General features: G+C 38.2%; 1 protein-coding gene across 1 annotated transcript in view; it reads left to right on the plus strand.

The window, feature by feature from the left end:
* Positions 1–20,377, plus strand: part of Tpr (translocated promoter region, nuclear basket protein) — a 57,629-nt gene that overhangs the window by 36,927 nt on the left and 325 nt on the right. The window contains exons 34-51 of the mRNA XM_052737139.1: positions 84–282; positions 1,216–1,421; positions 1,575–1,636; positions 2,387–2,595; positions 4,035–4,307; positions 5,037–5,185; positions 5,762–5,845; positions 8,411–8,605; positions 9,663–9,794; positions 10,035–10,125; positions 11,915–12,099; positions 13,307–13,375; positions 13,460–13,554; positions 14,991–15,097; positions 16,590–16,685; positions 16,805–16,961; positions 17,783–17,901; positions 19,890–19,985. Coding sequence (XP_052593099.1) covers positions 84–282; positions 1,216–1,421; positions 1,575–1,636; positions 2,387–2,595; positions 4,035–4,307; positions 5,037–5,185; positions 5,762–5,845; positions 8,411–8,605; positions 9,663–9,794; positions 10,035–10,125; positions 11,915–12,099; positions 13,307–13,375; positions 13,460–13,554; positions 14,991–15,097; positions 16,590–16,685; positions 16,805–16,961; positions 17,783–17,901; positions 19,890–19,985 — 2,524 coding nt within the window. The remainder of the gene's footprint in view (positions 1–83; positions 283–1,215; positions 1,422–1,574; positions 1,637–2,386; positions 2,596–4,034; positions 4,308–5,036; positions 5,186–5,761; positions 5,846–8,410; positions 8,606–9,662; positions 9,795–10,034; positions 10,126–11,914; positions 12,100–13,306; positions 13,376–13,459; positions 13,555–14,990; positions 15,098–16,589; positions 16,686–16,804; positions 16,962–17,782; positions 17,902–19,889; positions 19,986–20,377) is intronic.

Here is a 20,377-nt window from a genome sequence, read left to right on the forward strand (position 1 = left end):
TTACCATGAAGACTTTAAGACTTTATAAGATACATACTTTGTACTGATTTGATTGAGCTGCATATTCCTTTTTCCTTGAAAAGACATTATCAGAAAAAGAGACAGAAGCAAGAAGTCTCCAGGAGCAGACTGCGCAGCTTCAGTCTGAGCTGTCCCGCCTTCGTCAGGACCTTCAGGATAGAACCACCCAGGAGGAGCAGCTCCGGCAGCAAATAACTGAGAAGGATGAAAAAACCAGGAAGGCAATTGTAGCAGCAAAGTCAAAGATTGCACACCTGGCTGGTAAGTTCATGTAGATGCCACAATTTGAATGGCACACTAGAACCTGATTATGCAGTACAGACAAAGTTAAATGCTAAAGAGAAGGCAATAGTGTAAATTTGTTTGTTTGAATTTGTCAGATTTACTTAACTTTAATTTTTTTAAGATTTATTTTTGATTTTATATGTATAATTGTTTGTATGTGTATGTGTGTACCACCTGTGTGCCTGGTACCTACAAAGGGCAATGGAGGGTGTTAGATATACTGGAACTGGAGTTACATACGGTTGTAAGCCACCAGGTGGATTTTGGGAACCGAATGTGTCTCCTCTAGAAGAGCAGCCAGTGCTCTTAACTGAACCATCTCTCCAGCCCCAGAAAATTTAATGATGTGTTTGCTGTATTTATGAAGCATGCTGGTAATTGGCTTGGGTTACTGCTCCCCTTTTTTAATTTTATTTATTTTGTTTGTTTGTTTTTTGAGACAGGGTTCCTCTGTAACAGCCCTGGCTGTCCTGGCACTTGCTCTGTAGACCAGGCTGTCTTCGAACTCACAGAGATCTGCCTGCCTCTGCCTCCCGAGTGCTGGGATTAAAGATGTGCTCAGCCACGCCTTGCTTCAGTAATCAGTTTTTTAATATATACTGTGTAGACTGTGTGATGTGAATATTTTATAATTCTTAGCAATAAATTTTATATATATACACACACACACAAGCTCCTACTAAAGTTAATATATATTAGTTTAAATTTTTGGATGTTTTAGGATAATTTACATATTTTTCTGAAGTAAGTATATATAATAAACATGGGTATGTTTAGACATTTACTCACTGAGATAGGTAGTATATCAAAACTAATACATAGTATAGTACAGAATCTAATACTGATTGTACATGCCATGTAAGTGCAGAATGTTTCTGATGTTTAATTATAATTATGTGTTTATTTTAGGTGTAAAAGATCAATTAACTAAAGAAAATGAAGAGCTTAAACAGAGGAATGGAGCTTTAGATCAACAGAAAGATGAACTGGATGTCCGGATGACTGCTCTTAAGTCCCAGTATGAAGGCCGGATTAGTCGCTTAGAGAGAGAACTCAGAGAGCATCAAGAGAGACACCTTGAGCAGAGAGATGAGCCTCAGGAACCAGCAAATAAGGTGACCAGGAAGTGCTGCATATTTAGGAGCCTTTGTTAGAGAATGTGGACTAGCATCTCAAGTCCACAGATGGTTGATAATAGTTATGTGACGTCTGTTCAGTGGACTTGAGGGTGGAGGAAGCACAGAAGTCAATGCTTTTCCTCTTTACAGGCTCCAGAACAGCAGAGACAGATCACACTGAAAACCACTCCAGCTTCCGGGGAAAGAGGAATGTGAGTCTTAGTTCTTCTGTAGTCTGTCTTTAAAGTTCAGAAAAGATTGTTATGTATTGGTCAACTCTTGTTTGCAGTATGCTTTCATTCCTAAGTGAAAAGCTTCAGTGACCAGAAACACCTTGCAGCTTAGTTTGTGATTGGCTTCTAAGATAAGCTCCTACCCACTCCCTGTGATGTTTCATAACAAGTATAAAAGTCTAGGCTACGGCTGGAGAGATGGCTCAGCAGTTAAGAACACTGGCTACTCTTCCAGAGGACGCTGGTTCGATTCCCAGCTCCTGCATATCTAGTTCCATGGGATCCAACAATTCTGGCCTCTATGGACACCAGGCACACCCGTGCTCCATAGACAGACATTCACACAGGCATGATCTGAGCTGAGGCTTAGAATCAGTAACTCAACATCTGGGTATTTTTTTCCTGTGTTGCCAGATTATACCACTGTGGACTATTCCCTGTAGCTTTTAATGCATAAATTCAAAACCTTTTTACTAAAAGTTTTCAAATTTTATGGCTGAAGAGTAAAAAGCTATATTCAGTCTTTAAACTACCTATTTTAAACCTACCAAGTCTGTTCAAAACAGTGTTGAGAAAAATAGTAAGATTTGAACCATGTTACGGTTATACCTGCTGAACACTGATTTTTAAAAGTACATGCCTTGATTTTCATAGAACATATATATTTTACACGGGATCTTCAACCTAAGTTTTGTGACTACGTTATTCTTGGATTTTTCTTCCATTAAGTGCCAGCACATCAGACCCACCAACAGCCAATATCAAGCCAACTCCTGTTGTTTCTACTCCAAGTAAAGTGACAGCAGCAGCTATGGCTGGGAATAAGTCAACGCCCAGGGCAAGTATCCGCCCAATGGTTACACCCGCAACTGTCACAAACCCAACCACCACCCCAACAGCAACTGTAATGCCCACCACTCAGGTGGAGTCCCAGGAAGGTGAGTGAAATAACGCATCTTTTGGACTCACTGCTTGTATAGATGGATTTTGAGAGGGTGAGAGTAGCTAACTGTAAGGAAGGATAAATGAATGGAGCATATAAAGTTTAAGTCAGCCATCATAATAAAAGTAGTTAATATTTGAAGTATGTGCTCCCTAGGATACTTGTGCTTGATTTTTTTTCCCCAGTAATAGGAATCAAACTCAGGCAAGCAATCTTTACTAACCCATGTTCTCGGACCTATTTATTTGTTTTATCTTTGAGGCCAAGCTGATCTCTGAACTCATGATCCTTCTGGCTTATCACCTCAAGTAGCTGGGATTACAGGCATGGGCCATCATGGCTGCCCAAGATACTGTAAACCCAGTAAATTTCTTCCTTCTCTTCTGCTTTGCTTTGTTTTTAAGGTGATAAAGAGGGAAAATATATTCCTAGATACATGCTTTGCTTTCTGGAAGCAGATGTTCACTTCTAATGGCTAAGAAACAAGCTATGAAACCCACCTTGAAAAACCATAGTATAAAATTGCACTTTCAAACCAAATATCACTCTTTCACTGAAATTACCTGTACTTCTTGATGCTGCTTTAATGTGTCCCAAATGCACTTACAATAATTATTGCACCTGATTTGACTTTACACTTATCATTTTAACCTACTAGATGAGAGTTTCAATTTATTATTCAATCTCTTTCCTTAGTCCCAAAATAGATGGCCAATAAAAGGTTTGCAAGATCTTAAACTACCTTGACATATTAGAATTGAGTTAATTTTTCTAAGTATTTAGAAATCTCATCAGTCAGAAGCAGAGGTAGGCAGACATCTGAGTCCAAGGCCAACCAAAGTTCTGTAGTCAGACCATGTCCCCAAGCAGTATATGATGTAAACGCTCTGAAAATAAAGAATATATCCTTTCAGCTCCATTCCATAAAAGAGTATCAGATAGATTACCAATTAAACTTTGGGTTTTTTAGAGATGAGGAACCTTGTTTTGTTGGTTTTTTTGTGTTGTGCTTAGGATCAAACCCAGGGCCTTACACGTGTTGTATAAGCACTGTACCATTCAGTTCTTTCCCTAGTCCCAGTCCTCATGACGGTAGTGTGAGACCAGTTCACAACCAGTGATGCTTAGGAAAAGATTTCTGACCATTTTCAGCTTCCTAATACTAATTTCATCTGGTCATTGGATCAATAGATAGAAGAACAATTTCAAATATACATTTAATTTAGCCAGTGGATTATTATGTATTACTGTATAGTCAAAAAGGCAGTACAATACAGAATACGTAACTTTTTCCCACGGGATTTTTGTGTAGTAAATGGTAATACACATACAAAAACTAGAGAATACATTGTATGCCAAAGGATAGTGTTAGTAATGACTTAGCTTTGGTAAGGACAGAAGGCTTACTTACCGAATATTTAATTATTTTTTCAGCTATGCAGTCCGAAGGGCCAGTGGAACACGTTCCAGTGTTTGGAAGTGCGAGTGGATCTGTTCGTTCTACTAGTCCTAATGTTCAGCCCTCCATTTCTCAGCCCATCCTAACTGTACAGCAGCAAACACAGGCTACAGCTTTTGTGCAACCCACTCAACAGAGTCACCCTCAGATTGAGCCCACGAATCAAGAGTTGTCCCCAAACATAGTTGAGGTGGTACAGAGTTCACCAGTTGAGCGGCCATCTACTTCCACAGCAGTATTTGGCACTGGTGAGATTTACTTTTAATATTTTTTTTTAATTATTTTATTTTATGTTTGTATTTTGTCTGTGTATGTCTGTGCACCATGTGTGTGCCTGGTGTCCACAGAAGTCAAAGGAGGGCATCATACCCCTGGAGCCAGAGTGACAGACAGTTGTGAGCTCCCATGTGGGTGTTGGGGACCAAACCTAGGTTCTCTTAAAGAACAACCAGTGCTCTTCATTTGGTTTTAATCATATTGGACCAATAGGTACAAGAACAGTTTCAAATATGAATTTGATTTAGCCAAAAAAAGTTACATTTATTGTAATAATTTAAGTTATTAGAAAAGTCACAATATATATTATATCTAAGAAATACTTTTAACATTCATATTGTACTGTTAGATTTCAGATTTCAGTCAGTTTTTGTCATTAAGTAAAAGTTTTTCTTATCCCCCAGGTATTTGGGGCTGTGTTTAGAGGTGAAAAATAAGCCAACATACTATATGTAACTTAACGTGAATCCTGAAAACTAAAGATGTTCATTTTACACATAGTATAATCTTCCTTTTTTAAGGAGTTCTGGGTTTGATAAAAAAATACTGTGTAAACTTTGTAAATAGCAATTATCAGTACAGTCAAAATGAATCAGATGTATTACACAGGTTTGCTAATTTTAAGACTATTTCTACTATTATCTTTGTCTGAATGATGTTGCCATGCTCTGATTTGAGGTTTAAATTGTATGATCTGAAAGTTTCAGCGACCCCAAGTTCCTCCTTGCCAAAGCGCACTCGGGAGGAGGAGGAGGACAGCACCATAGAAGCAGTGGACCAGGTCTCTGATGACGCGGTGGAAATGCCTCTCCCAAAGAAGCTGAAGACCGTCACACCCGTGGGAACCGAGGTCTGTACTATTCCTTCTGTGTGTCATCATTGCATCAGCAGAGCTGAGGGTTAGCTGTCAGTCCTGACCATGGCAAATTCACTTTGGGGGATCATAATGTATTATCTGAAAAGTTCTTGAACTGTAAAGTTTTCCCTGATAATGAAGGTCTTTTGCCATTACTATTTGTCTTACATTCTTTGCATATATATTTTTTCATGAATTTCTTCCCATTTTTATAAAAAGCAGAAACACAAATTAAATTCTATTTTTATGAGGAAGTTTTCTCATTGACGTTCTGTGTTCTTACTTGCCATGTGTTAAGATTAAGGTTAGCCAAAATTAGGTTTCTTTTCAGTGATAGACTGTGATGAATTAGGTTGTATATCAAAAACAGTACTAAGTGTTACTTGTATGTATTAACTAATGTTCATAAGTCGTATGCTTTGAAAAGGTATGTTGAGTATATTTTGATATAAATAACATTTCTGGCATAGCTTCATAATTTGTCGATTTAAGTGTTTATAGAAAAACTGGCAGAGTGGGTGACGATTCATCGCCCACTTGGGCAATAAGAAATCACCTGTTGTGATTTAGGAAGAAGTTATGGCAGAAGAAAGTACTGATGGAGAGGTGGAAACTCAAGTTTATAATCAGGATTCTCAAGATTCCATTGGAGAGGTGAGTAGAAACATTTAATTAAAATTACTAAAAATAAATTGATAATAGAGTTGACTTTGGCCTTCTGAAACACTACTTGGATTTTTAAGTTGTTTTGTTTTTTGAGGCAGGCTTTCACTATGGCTAGCCTCAAACTCAGACAGTCTAGCTTCAGCCTTCCAAGTGCTGGAATTACAGGCAGGTTCTGCCATGTGTGGCAGATTGCACTTTAAAACTGTTTATAATTTTGTTGTTGTTGTTGTTGTTGTTGTTGTTGTTGTTGTTGGAGACAGGGTTTCTCTGTAAATCAGGCTGGCCTCAAACTCAGAGATCTGCCTGCCTCTGGCTCCCAAGCACTGGGATTAAAGAAGTATGCCGCCACATCCAGCAAAACTGGTCTTCCATTTTTGAGATATCCTAGAACCAGTGCAATTTCTATATTGTTTTGCTTCTGTGAGTATGCTGTGCAAAAACTGACGTGTAAGAATGCTTCTGTTCATATGCAGTAAAAAGTTTTCCAAGCAAGGTATTATTTCCAGTAAGTATTGTTCTACCACTAGGTTCCTGCTTAGCTCCACCTGTTAGAAGCTGTGTGCCTGAGCATGTTTTTAACTCTCAGTTGCTTTGCTTGTGAGAAAATTACTACTTTTTAAGGATTGTAGGGCATCTAAACTCTGTCTTGCCCTCAGGAGGAGAATCCATGTCATTAATTTTAACGTAGAGTAATCCTTAACTTACCACTATAGTGTTAGTCAAAGAAATTTGTGTTTAGTAACTCACATAATTGTTAGAACAACCCTACTTTATATGTAAGAACTAATGCCAAGATAAGTTAGTTGTGGACTTGGGAATTGAACCCACACTGTAGTTCCCACCTGTTGTCTTAAGCTTGAAAGAGTACTTTCTCTGGATAAACTTTCAGGATCATGTTACTGTGAAATTGAGAAATTGAAGCTAGCTGTTAGTAACATAAACTGCAAGTTCAGTTTATGAAATGCATTAATGTTCTAAATTAATCACTTTTCTTTGATTTACGAATGTAAAACTAAGCCTATGTTATATATAATATGTAACACTGTAAATGGTATCTCATGTGTTTTGGACCATCATATTTAAAGAAACTAGAAATATGAAATAAAGTGTAGGTTTCTATTTTATTGCCAGCCTTGGTTAAATCAACCTCAGATCTATGAAAAGCTGTTTCTTAAGAATGTCAAATTGTTTTGATTCAAACATACTATTAACTTCTCATTAAGTATTGCTTTTTCTTACATAAGCAAGTCACTTTGGGAACACTTTCAATTACACTAAAACTTACTGAATTTTTTCCCAATATGGTATGTGTAATTTTTCATGAATTTCTGTAGTTCATAGATGTTATTGACTTACATGAGAAATAGATTTTTACTGAGTACGTAAGCGAAAGGATACATTTTTAAATAAATGTCAGAAATTTTTGTTAATACAAGTTTATTTCCTTAGGGAACAAAACATGGAAAATAATTGAGCAAAGAATTATTTTAGTATCTGGCATATCTTAGTATCCCTTATCCTAAATACTTAGTGCCAACAGCATTTCCTACAGACTGGAGTATTTGTCTCGAGACCAGCTGAGAGAGAGCACCGACCACGTTGGATCACTGTCCTGTCACTTCTCAATGCCATTTGTGGTTCTTCCTGTGTAGAGGGAGGCTGTAGTTGTCACGAGGAGCTGTGGCTTGAGCATGTCATGTGCTAACACTTTGGGTGCCTTGGCTTACTTACTGGGCAGAGTCCTCTCAGCCTCCCCAGTTCTGTCCTGCTCATTTTTAGAGGATGGTCTGAGAACAAGTTGTTCTTCAGAGTGCAGAGCTTTGACTTACGCCAGTCTTGACAGCGTTAAGACTGGTAGGCATAACCGTCTATAACTGCTTTTCAGGTTTAGTTTGTATGCATTGTAATTAAAATGTAATTGCAGCACTCTCCCTGTTCCTTCCTTTAGCCCCTCCCAAGTCTCCTCATTCCAACTCCTTCCATGTGCCCCCTCCACTCTTAAACTGATAGCCTCTTCTTCCCCAGTTGTCATTATTACACTGTGGATGTATGAATGTATGTAGGCAGGCATGTACAAATAACCTGAGTCCCGTGTGTGTGTGTGTGTGTGTGTGTGTGTGTGTGTGTGTGTGTGTGTGTGTGTGTGTGTGTGTGTGTGTGTGTGTGTGTAGCTTCAGGGTTTTTGTGTATATTGAACAACCAGTTGTGGGCTCATCCTAGGATGAGCTAACTCTCCCTCTCTCAACAGTCATCAGTTACCTGTCCCATATCTGTGACCCCATGAGATATTCTTTTATTTATTTACTTACTTATTTATTGCTGTATGTGTCTGCTCCATAACTCCCTCCCACTCTACCCACACTTGTTCAAGTGTTAGGCCAGTGCTCAGACGGTTTCAGGTTCAGCTTTTCAGGTTGGGGATAGTCAAGTTATATAATAATCAGTGTATTGGGGGGTTAGTTGGTTTTTGAAACAATAGAAATATTTTACTTTATTCGTTATGGGTCCAGATTATTTCTAGTTTGGGGTAAAACATCTTTCTAACTTTTCAAGGGAGTCACCCAGGGAGATTATACACCTATGGAAGACAGTGAAGAAACTTCACAGTCTCTACAAATCGATCTTGGACCACTTCAATCAGATCAGCAAACTCCTTCTTCTCAGGATGGTCAAGGCAAAGGAGATGATGTAATTGTAATTGACAGTGATGATGAAGATGATGATGAAGAAAATGATGGAGAACATGAAGTGAGTTTAGTATTGAAAAGTTTCAGGGTTCATCAGCTTTCTTCCTGCTCTCATTTTTTAAACTTCCCTTCCAACGCTGGGGCTCCATCCCATCGCATTGTGCATGTTGGCCTTCAGCTCTGGTTCTTCTTCCCTCTACCGGAGTGCCGGTGTCAATCACAATGCTTTAAGTCTTTGGTGCTTCTAAAATGTCAGGTAGTGAGTTCTCATACCCAGTCACTCTCACTCGATTACCAAGTTTTTCTTTTATACTAATTAGTTCAGGTATACCGTGATATGTATTAAAAATAATCAAAGAGCAAGCAATGGATAATCTGTTTTTAAACTTTTTGTTTACCTTGTTTTGGGGAATTATTTTGTTACTTACTGGAAGTAGGATTTCGGTGTATAGCCCAGGCCTGCTAGGAACTGCCCAAAATTCTCCTGCTTCAGTCTTCCGAGTGCTGGGATTGTAGGAACACATGGCCTGCCCAACTTGTTTGTTTCAAATTTCATCTGCAGTCTTAGTAAAAAATTAATGGCTAGAGATCTAATGACACATGCCATTGTTTCTGGAGATAAAAAGAAGAAATAAGAGTTGGTAGTGGTTTTGTTTATTTTTTTTCTCTTGGCACCCTGTACCCGTTTCCAAAGTAATCCAAAATTAGTTCATCACCCATATCAGGTGAGTTTTAGATAGAATTTGGTATTTTTTCACTTTGGGATTTAATTCTGTATTGGTGGTTTCTTTAGATTCTTTTGTTAATAAAGCATGTTTTAAAAACTAGTATGTTTTGATTTTCTTTAATTCTACTCACATTTGGATATAAAGTGAACCACTCGACACCTGGTAGATAGCTATTGCTTTTGCAAATCATATGGAAACATTTCAGAGTTGATCACTGTTTAATTAATTTCATAAAATGTTACAGTTTTTTTCTCCTTGCTGCAAAACTAAACCCATACAACTCCTGAAACACTCCGATATCCTAATCAGTAATAAGTCATTGAAAGAGGTGTCACAATGTGCACAGTGGGGGGGCCTGCACTTTATTCACACTCGGACTTTTCCCTCTAGGATTATGAAGAAGATGAAGATGATGATGATGATGATGAAGACGACACGGGGATGGGAGATGAGGGTGAAGATAGTAATGAAGGAACTGGTAGTGCAGATGGTAATGATGGATATGAAGCTGATGATGCTGAGGTAACTGGTTAGAGTTGTGACTGTCTCCTTAAAAGCTGTGCTTAGAAAGCTTGCTGTTTCCTGTGATACAGAAAAGCCTGTGTTACCAGGATAATAAAAGTCTTTATACCGTTGGAGTTTTGTTTGTTTGGCTTGCTTGGTTTGGTTCTCCTCCGGTTTGTTTGCTTATAATCATGTGGTGTAGCTTTGTTCTTAAGGCTGTTCATTTGATTTGCTTCAGTCGTTACACTTTGTTCTTAGGGTGGTGATGGGACTGATCCAGGTACGGAAACAGAAGAAAGTATGGGCGGAGCTGAAAGTAACCGGAGAGCTGCTGACTCCCAAAACAGTGGTAAGATCATTAGTCTTTAGTAGAATATTTCCGGTACTCGCGTCTACACTAACCTTGGATGTAATCCGACTCAAGTAAATTGGTAATAGGATAGGGTCTTACTAGCAGTTTTCTGCCCTCGTGACCTGTCTATTAGATGTCATTATTATACTGTCTGCTACCTCATTGAACTACCATAAGAGTCAAGCATCTTGGAACCTCTAATGTAGCACAGAACCATTTGCCACTGCTGCCTTTACTGCCTGGGTAATTAAAGCAGGGATGGCTGGCAGCTCACTGCCAGAAGAGGTCAGTCCAAACAAATTGAATGTTTTAAAATGTGTGTGTAGATGTATGTCTTCAGATATTAGCACTTAAAAAAAATGTTTATTAGGAGGAGATATTCTTAGCCATTTTTCCCAAATATACCCCATACAATACATGTTCTGTAAGACTTCTTGTGGGGAGAGGAGCTATTCATGTAGTCAAGCAAAATTAAGTCTAGTAGTCTGAGTAAAATTAAGGTTATAGTTGAATTAGGTCCATTTGCAGGTTAATTATGGGACTAGAGAGATGGCCCTTGAAAAGACACCAGGTTCAGGTCCCAGCACTCACATGGAGGCTCACAGTAATTCCACTTCCAGGAGAATCTGATACCCTCTTCCAGCTTCCATGGATACCAGGAATGCATGTGGTACACAGACATACATGCAGGCAAAAAACTCACACATGAAATAAAAATAGTTTCTCTTCGTTAAGTTACTACTCCTGTGACTGTCTTTACTTGTCCCAAATTCTTAAACCAAGTTTAAGTTAGTAATCTGAATCACAAAAATGTAAAATGATTTAAATACTTCATAAGTAACCAAATGTCAAGACAAGGTTCTGATTCTAGATCAGATATAAACTATTAATTCTCTGGTATCCTATTTTTCTGTAGTGGAAGACAACAGAAGATCTAGACACCTGAGTGAGTAACAATTGAAGTTTAGGAGAATAAAAGTATAAACATATCACTAGGTGAGGCCTTTCCTTAGTCATCTTGATTGATTGACATGCTGTTTATCTAGAAAGAGTTAAGTAATTTGTACACTTACTAAGAATAATCCTGGGCTGGAGAGATGGTTCAGTGATTAAGGGCATGTACTACTCTTCCAGTGAACCTGAGTTTGGTTTTTATATTAGATTTTATATCATCTAATATAAAATGAGTTACAGCCACCTGTAACTCATGCTCCAGGGGGTCCAGTGCTCTCTTCTAGCTGCCATAGGCACATACACAAACATACATAGACACACATATGCACACTTAAACATTAGAAAAAACAGCAAAGCCCAAATTTAGTAAATATTTGCTGTATCATATGTTGAGTTTTTTTTTTTTTTTTTTTTTTTTCGTTTTTCGAGACAGGGTTTCTCTGTGTAGCTTTGCGCCTTTCCTGGGACTCGCTTGGTAGCCCAGGCTGGCCTCGAACTCACAGAGATCCACCTGGCTCTGCCTCCCGAGTGCTGGGATTAAAGGTGTGCACCACCACCGCCCGGCCATATGTTGAGTTTTAAAGAGAATGTACTTACTTACATGTTTGCTCTGTTAATGATCCTGAGTGAGGCATAAGAGAGGTACATGTCTGTAATCCCAGCCCTTGGGAGATAGGGGGACCAGGAGTTAAAGGCCAGCTACTACATAGCAAGTTTGAAGACAACCTGGACTGAGACCCTGTCTCAAATCCTTCAAGAAAAACAACTCAGAGACGAAGGCTCTGGGGCTTGTTACTGTGGCCGGTGTCCAAACGGAACTCTTTCTTCGTAGGTGAGGGGAGTACAAGTGCAGCAGAGTCGTCTTTCTCTCAGGAGGCTGCTCGAGAACAGCAGCCCACATCAGCATCTGAGAGACAGACCCCTCGAGCACCCCAGTCACCAAGGCGTCCACCACATCCTCTTCCCCCACGCCTGACCATTCACGCTCCACCTCAGGAGTTGGGACCACCAGTTCAGGTATTAAAAGACGACAGCTTCTGAAAAAGGCGCCTTTTAAAATGTGGCTTTCCATTAGACAGATTCATTCCTTCCTTCCTTCCTTCCTTCTTTCCTTCCTTCCTTCCTTCTTTCCTTCCTTCCTTCCAGATGTTACATGAATTTCTAATGTTTTGGCATGCTGTAAGATTTTATAAGTTTACATTCACAAATGAATTGACACATGGAAACATGGCTTGCTAAAAATTTATATATATATTATGTATATGTATAAAAATGATTATAGACATAGCAAATAAATTTCTTGTTGCTATTATAGGCTTAAAATTTCTTTCTTAGATTTTAATTAATGTGAAATGCTTTTTGCCAGCTCAGTAATATTTGTTTTGAACATTTCTTCCTGTAAAGTGCACAGATTTTTTTTTAAATTATTGTTCTACTTAACTTTTTTTCACATGTGTAATTAAATATTTCCACTTAGTTAATTAATAACCCTGTATGTTGAGCATAAAGTAGATTTGGCTGTGTCTCAGTCAGAAGCTCTTGCAGAATATGGCAGGGAACACACAAAGGTTCCATTAAGTTAGCCTGGGTTTTACTCCTGACATGGGGACTATATTAAGAACCATTATATATAAATAGAGGTAAAATAAGAGTAGCGGAAGTCGGGTGCACACCTTCAATCGCAGCACTCAGGAGGCAGAGGCAGGCAGATCTCTGTGAGTTCAAGGCAAGCCTGGTCTACAGAGCAAGTTCCAGGACAGCCAGAGCTACACAGAAAACCCTTTCTCAACCACCACCCTACCCCCCCCAAAAAGGTAGTGGAAATTACTTCATATTTGAAAATACAAAGCCTAAAGGGATCATTTGTGGGTGTCACAAAACATTCAGTCTGTCAATTCAAGATTGTCTTAGCTGTGGAGTAATAAGTCAGTTCATTATAAGCTACGATGGAAAACCTCACTTGTTAATACTTAATCAAAAAGACAGGGACTAAGTGTATGTACATGTTCAAATTAACTATTATTAGGGTGCCTTTTGGTTCATAAATACCTTTGTTAATATAATTTAAAATGTATCACTGATATTTGTAATAGATGAATCGTAGCAATTTAGAAATGTCCTGTTAATTACAAATCTCCAGTTATTTCATTGCCAGATTAATATCTTTGGTGTTTGTTTTATTGCCTAATTCTTTAAAACAAATGTAATTCCTTCTCTAACACAGAGAATTCAGATGACCCGGAGGCAGTCTGTAGGGCGTGGACTTCAGTTGACTCCAGGAATAGGTGGTATGGTTAGTATCTAGCCATCATGTGTGCATTGAATCTACATGTACATGGTTAGGCCTGTTAAGTCCTGCATTCTGTCTTTGTTTCAGCAACAACACTTTTTTGACGACGAAGACAGAACAGTTCCGAGTACCCCAACTCTTGTGGTGCCGCATCGCACTGATGGGTTTGCTGAGGCTATTCAGTAAGTTGATAAAATGGGAATGTTTGGAGACGCTTCACCTTCTTTCTGTTTACCTCATAAATTGATTGTTTCTTTGATGCATTATTTGTCGAGTCCTACCCTGCTGTCCACTGATCTGCACATGGAGCAGGAGGATAATGAGAAAGTAGTGTTGAGGAACTTTATATAGGGTGAATAAAATACATCTACTAAGAGAGTGTGGCAGAGCTTAAGAATGTGGTTTCTACAATCAGAATGCTTGTGTTTGAAACCTGTCTCTAGGGTTTCCTCTTAGAGCAGATTCCTTGCTGTCCCTTCTGAGTAACTTCATTTACTGATAATGGTTCAGTTTGTGCTTACATGTTTACATACTCCCTAACACAGTGAATGCCCTATAGGTGCTGGTGGAAGGGTTTGTCATTGCAGGGGTCGTGGTAGATAGTATATTGTGAAAGCTTACAGTAACCAGCTATCACCTAACTGTCTGGGAGAGTGACAGTGTAAGTGATCTTTGTTAACAGAATGAAGTAATTATTCAACAATTAATAAGGGAGGACATTAATTGAATCAATTCCTAATGATTACTTAGCATTTCTGTGCATTATTTAAGCCTTATAGCTATGAGGATAGATGTTATTGTTGCCTGTGAAGACTACCTTAATACATTCCACTCCACAGACCCCAGGGTCACCAATTTAAGCACCGGTTCTCCAGCATGAACCTTTTATGAAGAAATTTAAAGTTGAAATAGCTTTGAACCTCTTGATATTTGGGACCAAATAAACAGCGTGGAAATTAGAAGTGTAGTAGAGGATTGCTCAAGGTTCTTAGAGCAACTGTATGGAGACAGGTTTGAAAACCAACCTGAAGGAAAGGCTTGAACTAAAAGTGTACTTTGGAGTAGAAATGAAAATTAACTAGATAATTACAGAAGTATAATCCATAAGCACTTGTAATTATGGGTAGCTGGGAAAGAAATGAGGCTGTTTTATGTCCTGCATAGGCAATGGGATACATGATATTGTAGGATACAGGCAGAAAGCAATTAATCTAGTCATCTAATGCGAGGGTTTTTCTAAATCTTAGAGCTAGATGTTTAACGTGCAGTAGGCCAGAGAGTAACTTATTTTATATTACTAAACAGTGAAAACTACAGTCAGAAACAAAAGGCTTGTTTGCTTGCTTGCTTGCTTCTTGTTGCATGTATCTGTGTTTCAAACAAGTTCAAAAACATTAGCATAGTCCAGGGAAGCTAAAAGTTAAATAATCAATGTATTCATATTACTAAATTTACTGATGATAGTTTTGCCAGATATCCTTTATTGACACCATTTTCATTGTTTCCCTGCTTATTGACGTGCCTCTTTTTTTTTTTTTTGATAGTCTTTTTCTTTTTTTTTTCATGGTTTAAACAAGCAGCATTAAATTTACCATCAAATTAATTTTTGTCCATTTAGTTCCCCACAGGTTGCTGGTGTTCCTAGATTCCGGTTTGGGCCACCTGAAGACATGCCACAGACAAGTTCCAGCCACTCTGATCTTGGCCAACTTGCTTCTCAAGGAGGTAAAATAGCAAATAAGCCTGTGATTTCTTAAATTCATGTATGAGGTAGAAATTAGTATGCTGTGACTTTAAGTTGCTATAATATAATCCCTGCCCTAATTTACATAAAGCTACCGATGTGGCTCTTATTAAGCATTGCCTTTTCTAATCTCATCAGCGAAGTTCTAGTTCCCTTAGCCTAAAAACTGGTTTTATATTTGTATATTGTCTTAATTACTGTTCTGTTGCTGTAATGAAACACTGTGACCAAGACAACTTACAAAAGGATTTAATTGGGGACACTTGCTTACAGTTTCAGAGAATTTGTCCCTTATCATCATGTCAGAGAGCATGATGGCAGTCGGACATAGTGCTGGAAAAGTAGCTGAGAGCTTTACATCCTGATCTGCAAGCAGGGAGAGAGGGACCCTGAGCTTGGCATGGGCTGTTGAAACCTCAAAGCCCGCCCTAGTGACCTCCTAATCCTCCTCAGACAGTTCAGCTAGCTAGAGACCAAGCCTTCAAACAGGAGCCTTTAGGAGCCATTCTCATTCAAAGTACCACATAGATCTTCAAAGATATATGTTGAACCAATAAATAGATGTAAATATATGTAAAACCAGCTGTTTTAAGTTTAGGAGTGCAGTGTATTTTTTGTTTACAACTTGAGAGTTGTGGCAAACCTAATTAAATATACAGCTAATTAGACTTTCCCTATTAATATATGTTTTCAAAATAAAGTATGAGCTATAAAATAAAATGACGGGCTGGAGAGGTGGCTCAGAGGTTAAGAGTACTGTCAGAGGTCCTGAGTTCAATTCCCAGCAACCACATGGTGGTTCCCAACCATCTATAGTGAGATCTGATGCCCTCTTCTGGTATACAGCAAACTTGCAGAAAGAACACTGTTTACATAATAAATAAAATAAATCTAAAAAAAATAAAAATATAAAATAAAATGACCCCAAAATTAAGTAGTAGAGGTAGATGATACCTGTTATGTGAATTATACTGTTTGTGGAATTAATTACCATTTAGTCCACTCGTGAAATTCAGCATATTTCTGGGAAAATGTCTGGCTTTTTGCAAGTGAATAGAGAAGTCTAGTAGCCACTACTAACTCACTTTATAACCATAGGGAAAGTTAAGTGTCACTAGAAGATTACTAACCTTGGCAGTTAGGTGAGGACTAGATATCAACCGAGTACTTGTTCAGAATTGGACACTCCATAAAATTAGCTTGTTTTAAACTCTTAGCAAAAGTACCTTTTTGTGTGTGTGATTAATATGTTCTAATATGAATAAAAGAGGCATTCTTGCTAATTATTTGGAGGTACTTTAATTAGTGTTAAAGAGTTTAAAAGAAGTGTTGAATATGTACTGAGCTTGATTTTTGCTTGATGGAGCAACTAAATTATGAGCTTCACAAGAAAATTATACACTTGGTGCTAATTCTTTGCTTTGGCATTTTTATGTTCTTTTAGTCACTCACTGATACTCACATTGTCTCTAGGTTTGGGAATGTATGAAACACCCCTCTTTCTGGCTCATGAGGAAGAGTCTGGTGGCCGCAGTGTTCCCACTACACCTCTCCAAGTAGCAGCTCCAGGTTGGTGCCAAACAAATGAGGACATTTTGTTTCATTGGTGACATAGAACCCCATAGAATCTGTTCTGGCTCAAAATTAATGAACCACAAAGGTAAATGTTTATTCTCTTTCTTTCTAAGTGACTGTGTTTACTGAGAGTACCACCTCTGATGCTTCAGAACACGCCTCTCAGTCTGTTCCGATGGTGACAACGTCCACAGGCACTTTATCCACGACAAACGAAACAGCAGCAGGTGACGATGGAGATGAAGTGTTTGTGGAGGCAGAGTCTGAAGGGTATGATTTTATTGTATGGTTTTTGTATGTTGTCGTAATTGTTTGCTTTAACAAACAAATATGTCAGTCTGTTTTCAGTGGTATCCTACTCTGGATAAGCCCAAGACTATATTTGGGAAAACTACCTTGCATTCAGAATCTAGCCAGCTTCAGAATTTAGGGTTACTATGAGAGATGATTTTAAAAAGCTTTTTTTGTTTTTAGATTGATTGATTGATTGATTGATTGATTGGTTGGTTGGTTGATTGATTGATTGATTGATTATGTATGCAGCATGTATGACTGCAGGCCAGAAGAGGGCACCAGATCTCATTACAGATGGTTGTGAGCCACCATGTGGTTGCTGGGAATTGAACTCAGGACCTCTGGAAGAGCAGACAGTGCTCTTAACCGCTGAGCCATCTCTACAGCCCCCTAAAAAGCATTTTTGAAAACTGTTTTTCATTCTAAGGAAACAAATAATTTGCTAAAAGAAGCCCATGGAGAGTTAAGTTTCAAACTGGAATCTAATTCTTGTAAAGTGGGAAGTTTGTACTTTTTTAATGGTCAGAAACATTGCTGATAGAACACATTTTCTGCTTAGAACTGAAGGACTCAATTTTCTTTGACAATACTTCATAAGCCAGGTCTACTAGGGTATAATAATAAAGTAAAAAGCAAGTCTTTTTGTATTATTTAACATTGGTACTTAATTTGGGGGAGGTTGTAAGTTCCACTGAGAATATTAGCTGTTACTAATTATATACAGAATAAATCAAAAAGAATTTGGGATACATTCTCGAATCAGTTTTATGTTTTCTAATCAACATTTGTTTTCTTAGTATTAGTTCAGAGGCAGGCCTAGAAATTGACAGCCAGCAGGAAGAGGAGCCTGTGCAAGCATCTGATGAATCTGATCTCCCCTCAACCAGCCAGGACCCTCCTTCCAGCTCTTCTGTGGGTAAGTACTGTGCCCATGGAGCGTGCATTCATTGCCCTTATCTGCAGAGATACTTACCAGAGACGTATCTCTCATGTCCACACTCCTGACTTTTAAAACACATTGTTTAATTTTATCATTAATAGGAACTTACATTATTATTATAAGACTATTCTGTCATTGATAATCAGAAGCATGGAGAAGGTAGATCCACACAAGAGTAGTTCACTTACATTTTATCCAGATAAATGGTGTCAGCACAGGTCCTATAAAATATTTGGGTTTCTTAACTGTGCTACTTACATTCTGATTTCTTCTCAGATGAAGGAATTGTTCGCTGTCTAAAGGTACTACTTGAATTGGAGGGGGTGATTGTTTTGGGAAAAAATCAAGGGAGTGTTTTCCCAGCTCTCCTTCTGTTTGAACCAGAGCAGCTTTGATTTGAGGGTTGGAAAGTGGGACTCCATTTACTTCAAAACCATGTTTGAAATTTACTAATGTAAAGAGTTGTCTTCAAGTTTTTTAATTTAATTTGGAAAGATTATGTCTTCCTATAATAAAAGTTACTTCTATGGGCTTTTTTTTTTTTTTTTTTTTTTTTTAATAATGGCATCTTTTGAGTATTGACAATGTTTCAGGCTATTCTCATATACTGTTCTCACAACAACCCTATTTGGTAGGGATCCATTCCCATATTTTAAATATGAGGACTAAGGCTTAGAAAGGTTAAATTACTTCACAAGGTCATGTAGCTAATAAACTATAAGCCAGGATGCAAGTTTGGCTTACAATCACATAATTTTGCAGTCCCAAAATTTCTTCCTATCCCTCTTGGTTGTTTTTCTGACGTGTTGACCAATTGGCTTACATCTCTAGATTCAACTCCTATATTAATATTTTGGCAGCTAGCTTCTTTATATATCCACATTTCATACTGCATCTTATAGTCAGAATTTCAAAAAAAAATATATGTAACTCTCAGTTTTATGTACAAAAGGATCAGAAATTAAGTATAATTATTAGTCCTGTTGGGGTTCTCTGAGAATTGTCTTTCCTCAATAGTAGAAGTGATACTAGTTACTAAAGTAGCCCTTGTGTGAGAAAATGTGGTGGGTTGTTACTGGAAAATAGACTGACTTTAATATTAATTTCATTCTCCGTCTGGGTACTCATTCAACAAAGTTGAATAATGTCTGCCATAGGGAATTTCACAGGAAGTGTGGCTGAGAAACTGACATTTGGAAAGGGATCAAAGCTCTGCAGTTGTATAAAGTCCCATAAGCCACTGGGTTGTGTCTGGGCCATTCAGAGTCAGCAAGGAGGTCATTGTGACTGGAGCAGACTGAGGACTGAGACTGGGGAGCCTATGAGAGGAGTGGGGAGGAAGAGTCGGGTAGACCTTCGTAGTTGTTCATAATTGTCCTTCGTAGTTCGAAATTGAAATTCTTCACGTAGATGAAGGTAACACTGCAGTTGCTTTGACCGTGGTGTATATAGAGACTAACATTTCATAATGAACAGAAACAGCCAAACTTGGAAGCTGCTGTATGCGAATGACAGTGTCTTGGACTGTCATAGATGTGTGGTTGTGCTGAGTTTATTCAAATTTGAGCTGGCAGGATTTGCTAATGATTAGATCTCAGGTATTAGCCAAAACTACACGTCAGATATGTTACAGTAGTCTGTCTTCTCTGGGACCTGATTCTTTTGTTACCATATTATACCCTGCCCCTGGAACCGTGTGTATACCTGAGTAGTTGACTAAATAAACTCCCATGGTTTTTTCTCCAGGTAGATTTTTGGTGCTGTGTTTCAGTTTTTTGTTTGTTTTGGTTTTTTTTCACTTTCTACTGTACCGTGTTTGTGTGTGTTTGTGTGATTGTTTAGTTTCCTTCCCTCATAAGAGCACACTTAAGCAGACACATCTGAGTTTGTCTGTGTGTTGATCTAGTAACTGTAGCTGCTTTGTTGGTTAACTCGCTTTCCTTATATCTTAATGCTTTCTTTAGATACTAGCAGTAGTCAGCCAAAGCCTTTCAGACGAGTAAGACTTCAGACAACATTGAGACAAGGCGTCCGTGGTCGTCAGTTTAACAGACAGAGAGGTGAGTTCCAGACATACCAGTTACCTGATATGTGAATAATAACATGTGCAGCAAGTTTCTCAAGGAAATCATAAGGATTGATTCATAATTACATGATGATAATGTGATACTTAACCACCAGAAAGCTTCTTTTAGGCGGTTTACTTGTCATAGTTATAAAATGAATGTGTTCTTACATACAATTGGTACCTTTTATTTCATTGGATCCAAAGAAAGATTTGGAGAATCTAAAGTGTTAGCATGCTGTGTATTCAAAGTACTAGCTCTAACCTGTATTCTTAGGTTGTTAGGTACTTTTTTGTGCAATAAAAGTTTTGTAGCTGTTGTAGCTAGTAAAGGAATACAAGATTTTAGTATTTCCATGTTTTCTAATGTAACTCATTAGACTGTAT

Source organism: Peromyscus californicus, unplaced genomic scaffold (assembly GCF_007827085.1).
Source record: "Peromyscus californicus insignis strain IS unplaced genomic scaffold, ASM782708v3 Scaffold_14__1_contigs__length_90479793_seg_2, whole genome shotgun sequence".
NCBI classification, from domain to species: Eukaryota; Metazoa; Chordata; class Mammalia; order Rodentia; family Cricetidae; genus Peromyscus; species Peromyscus californicus.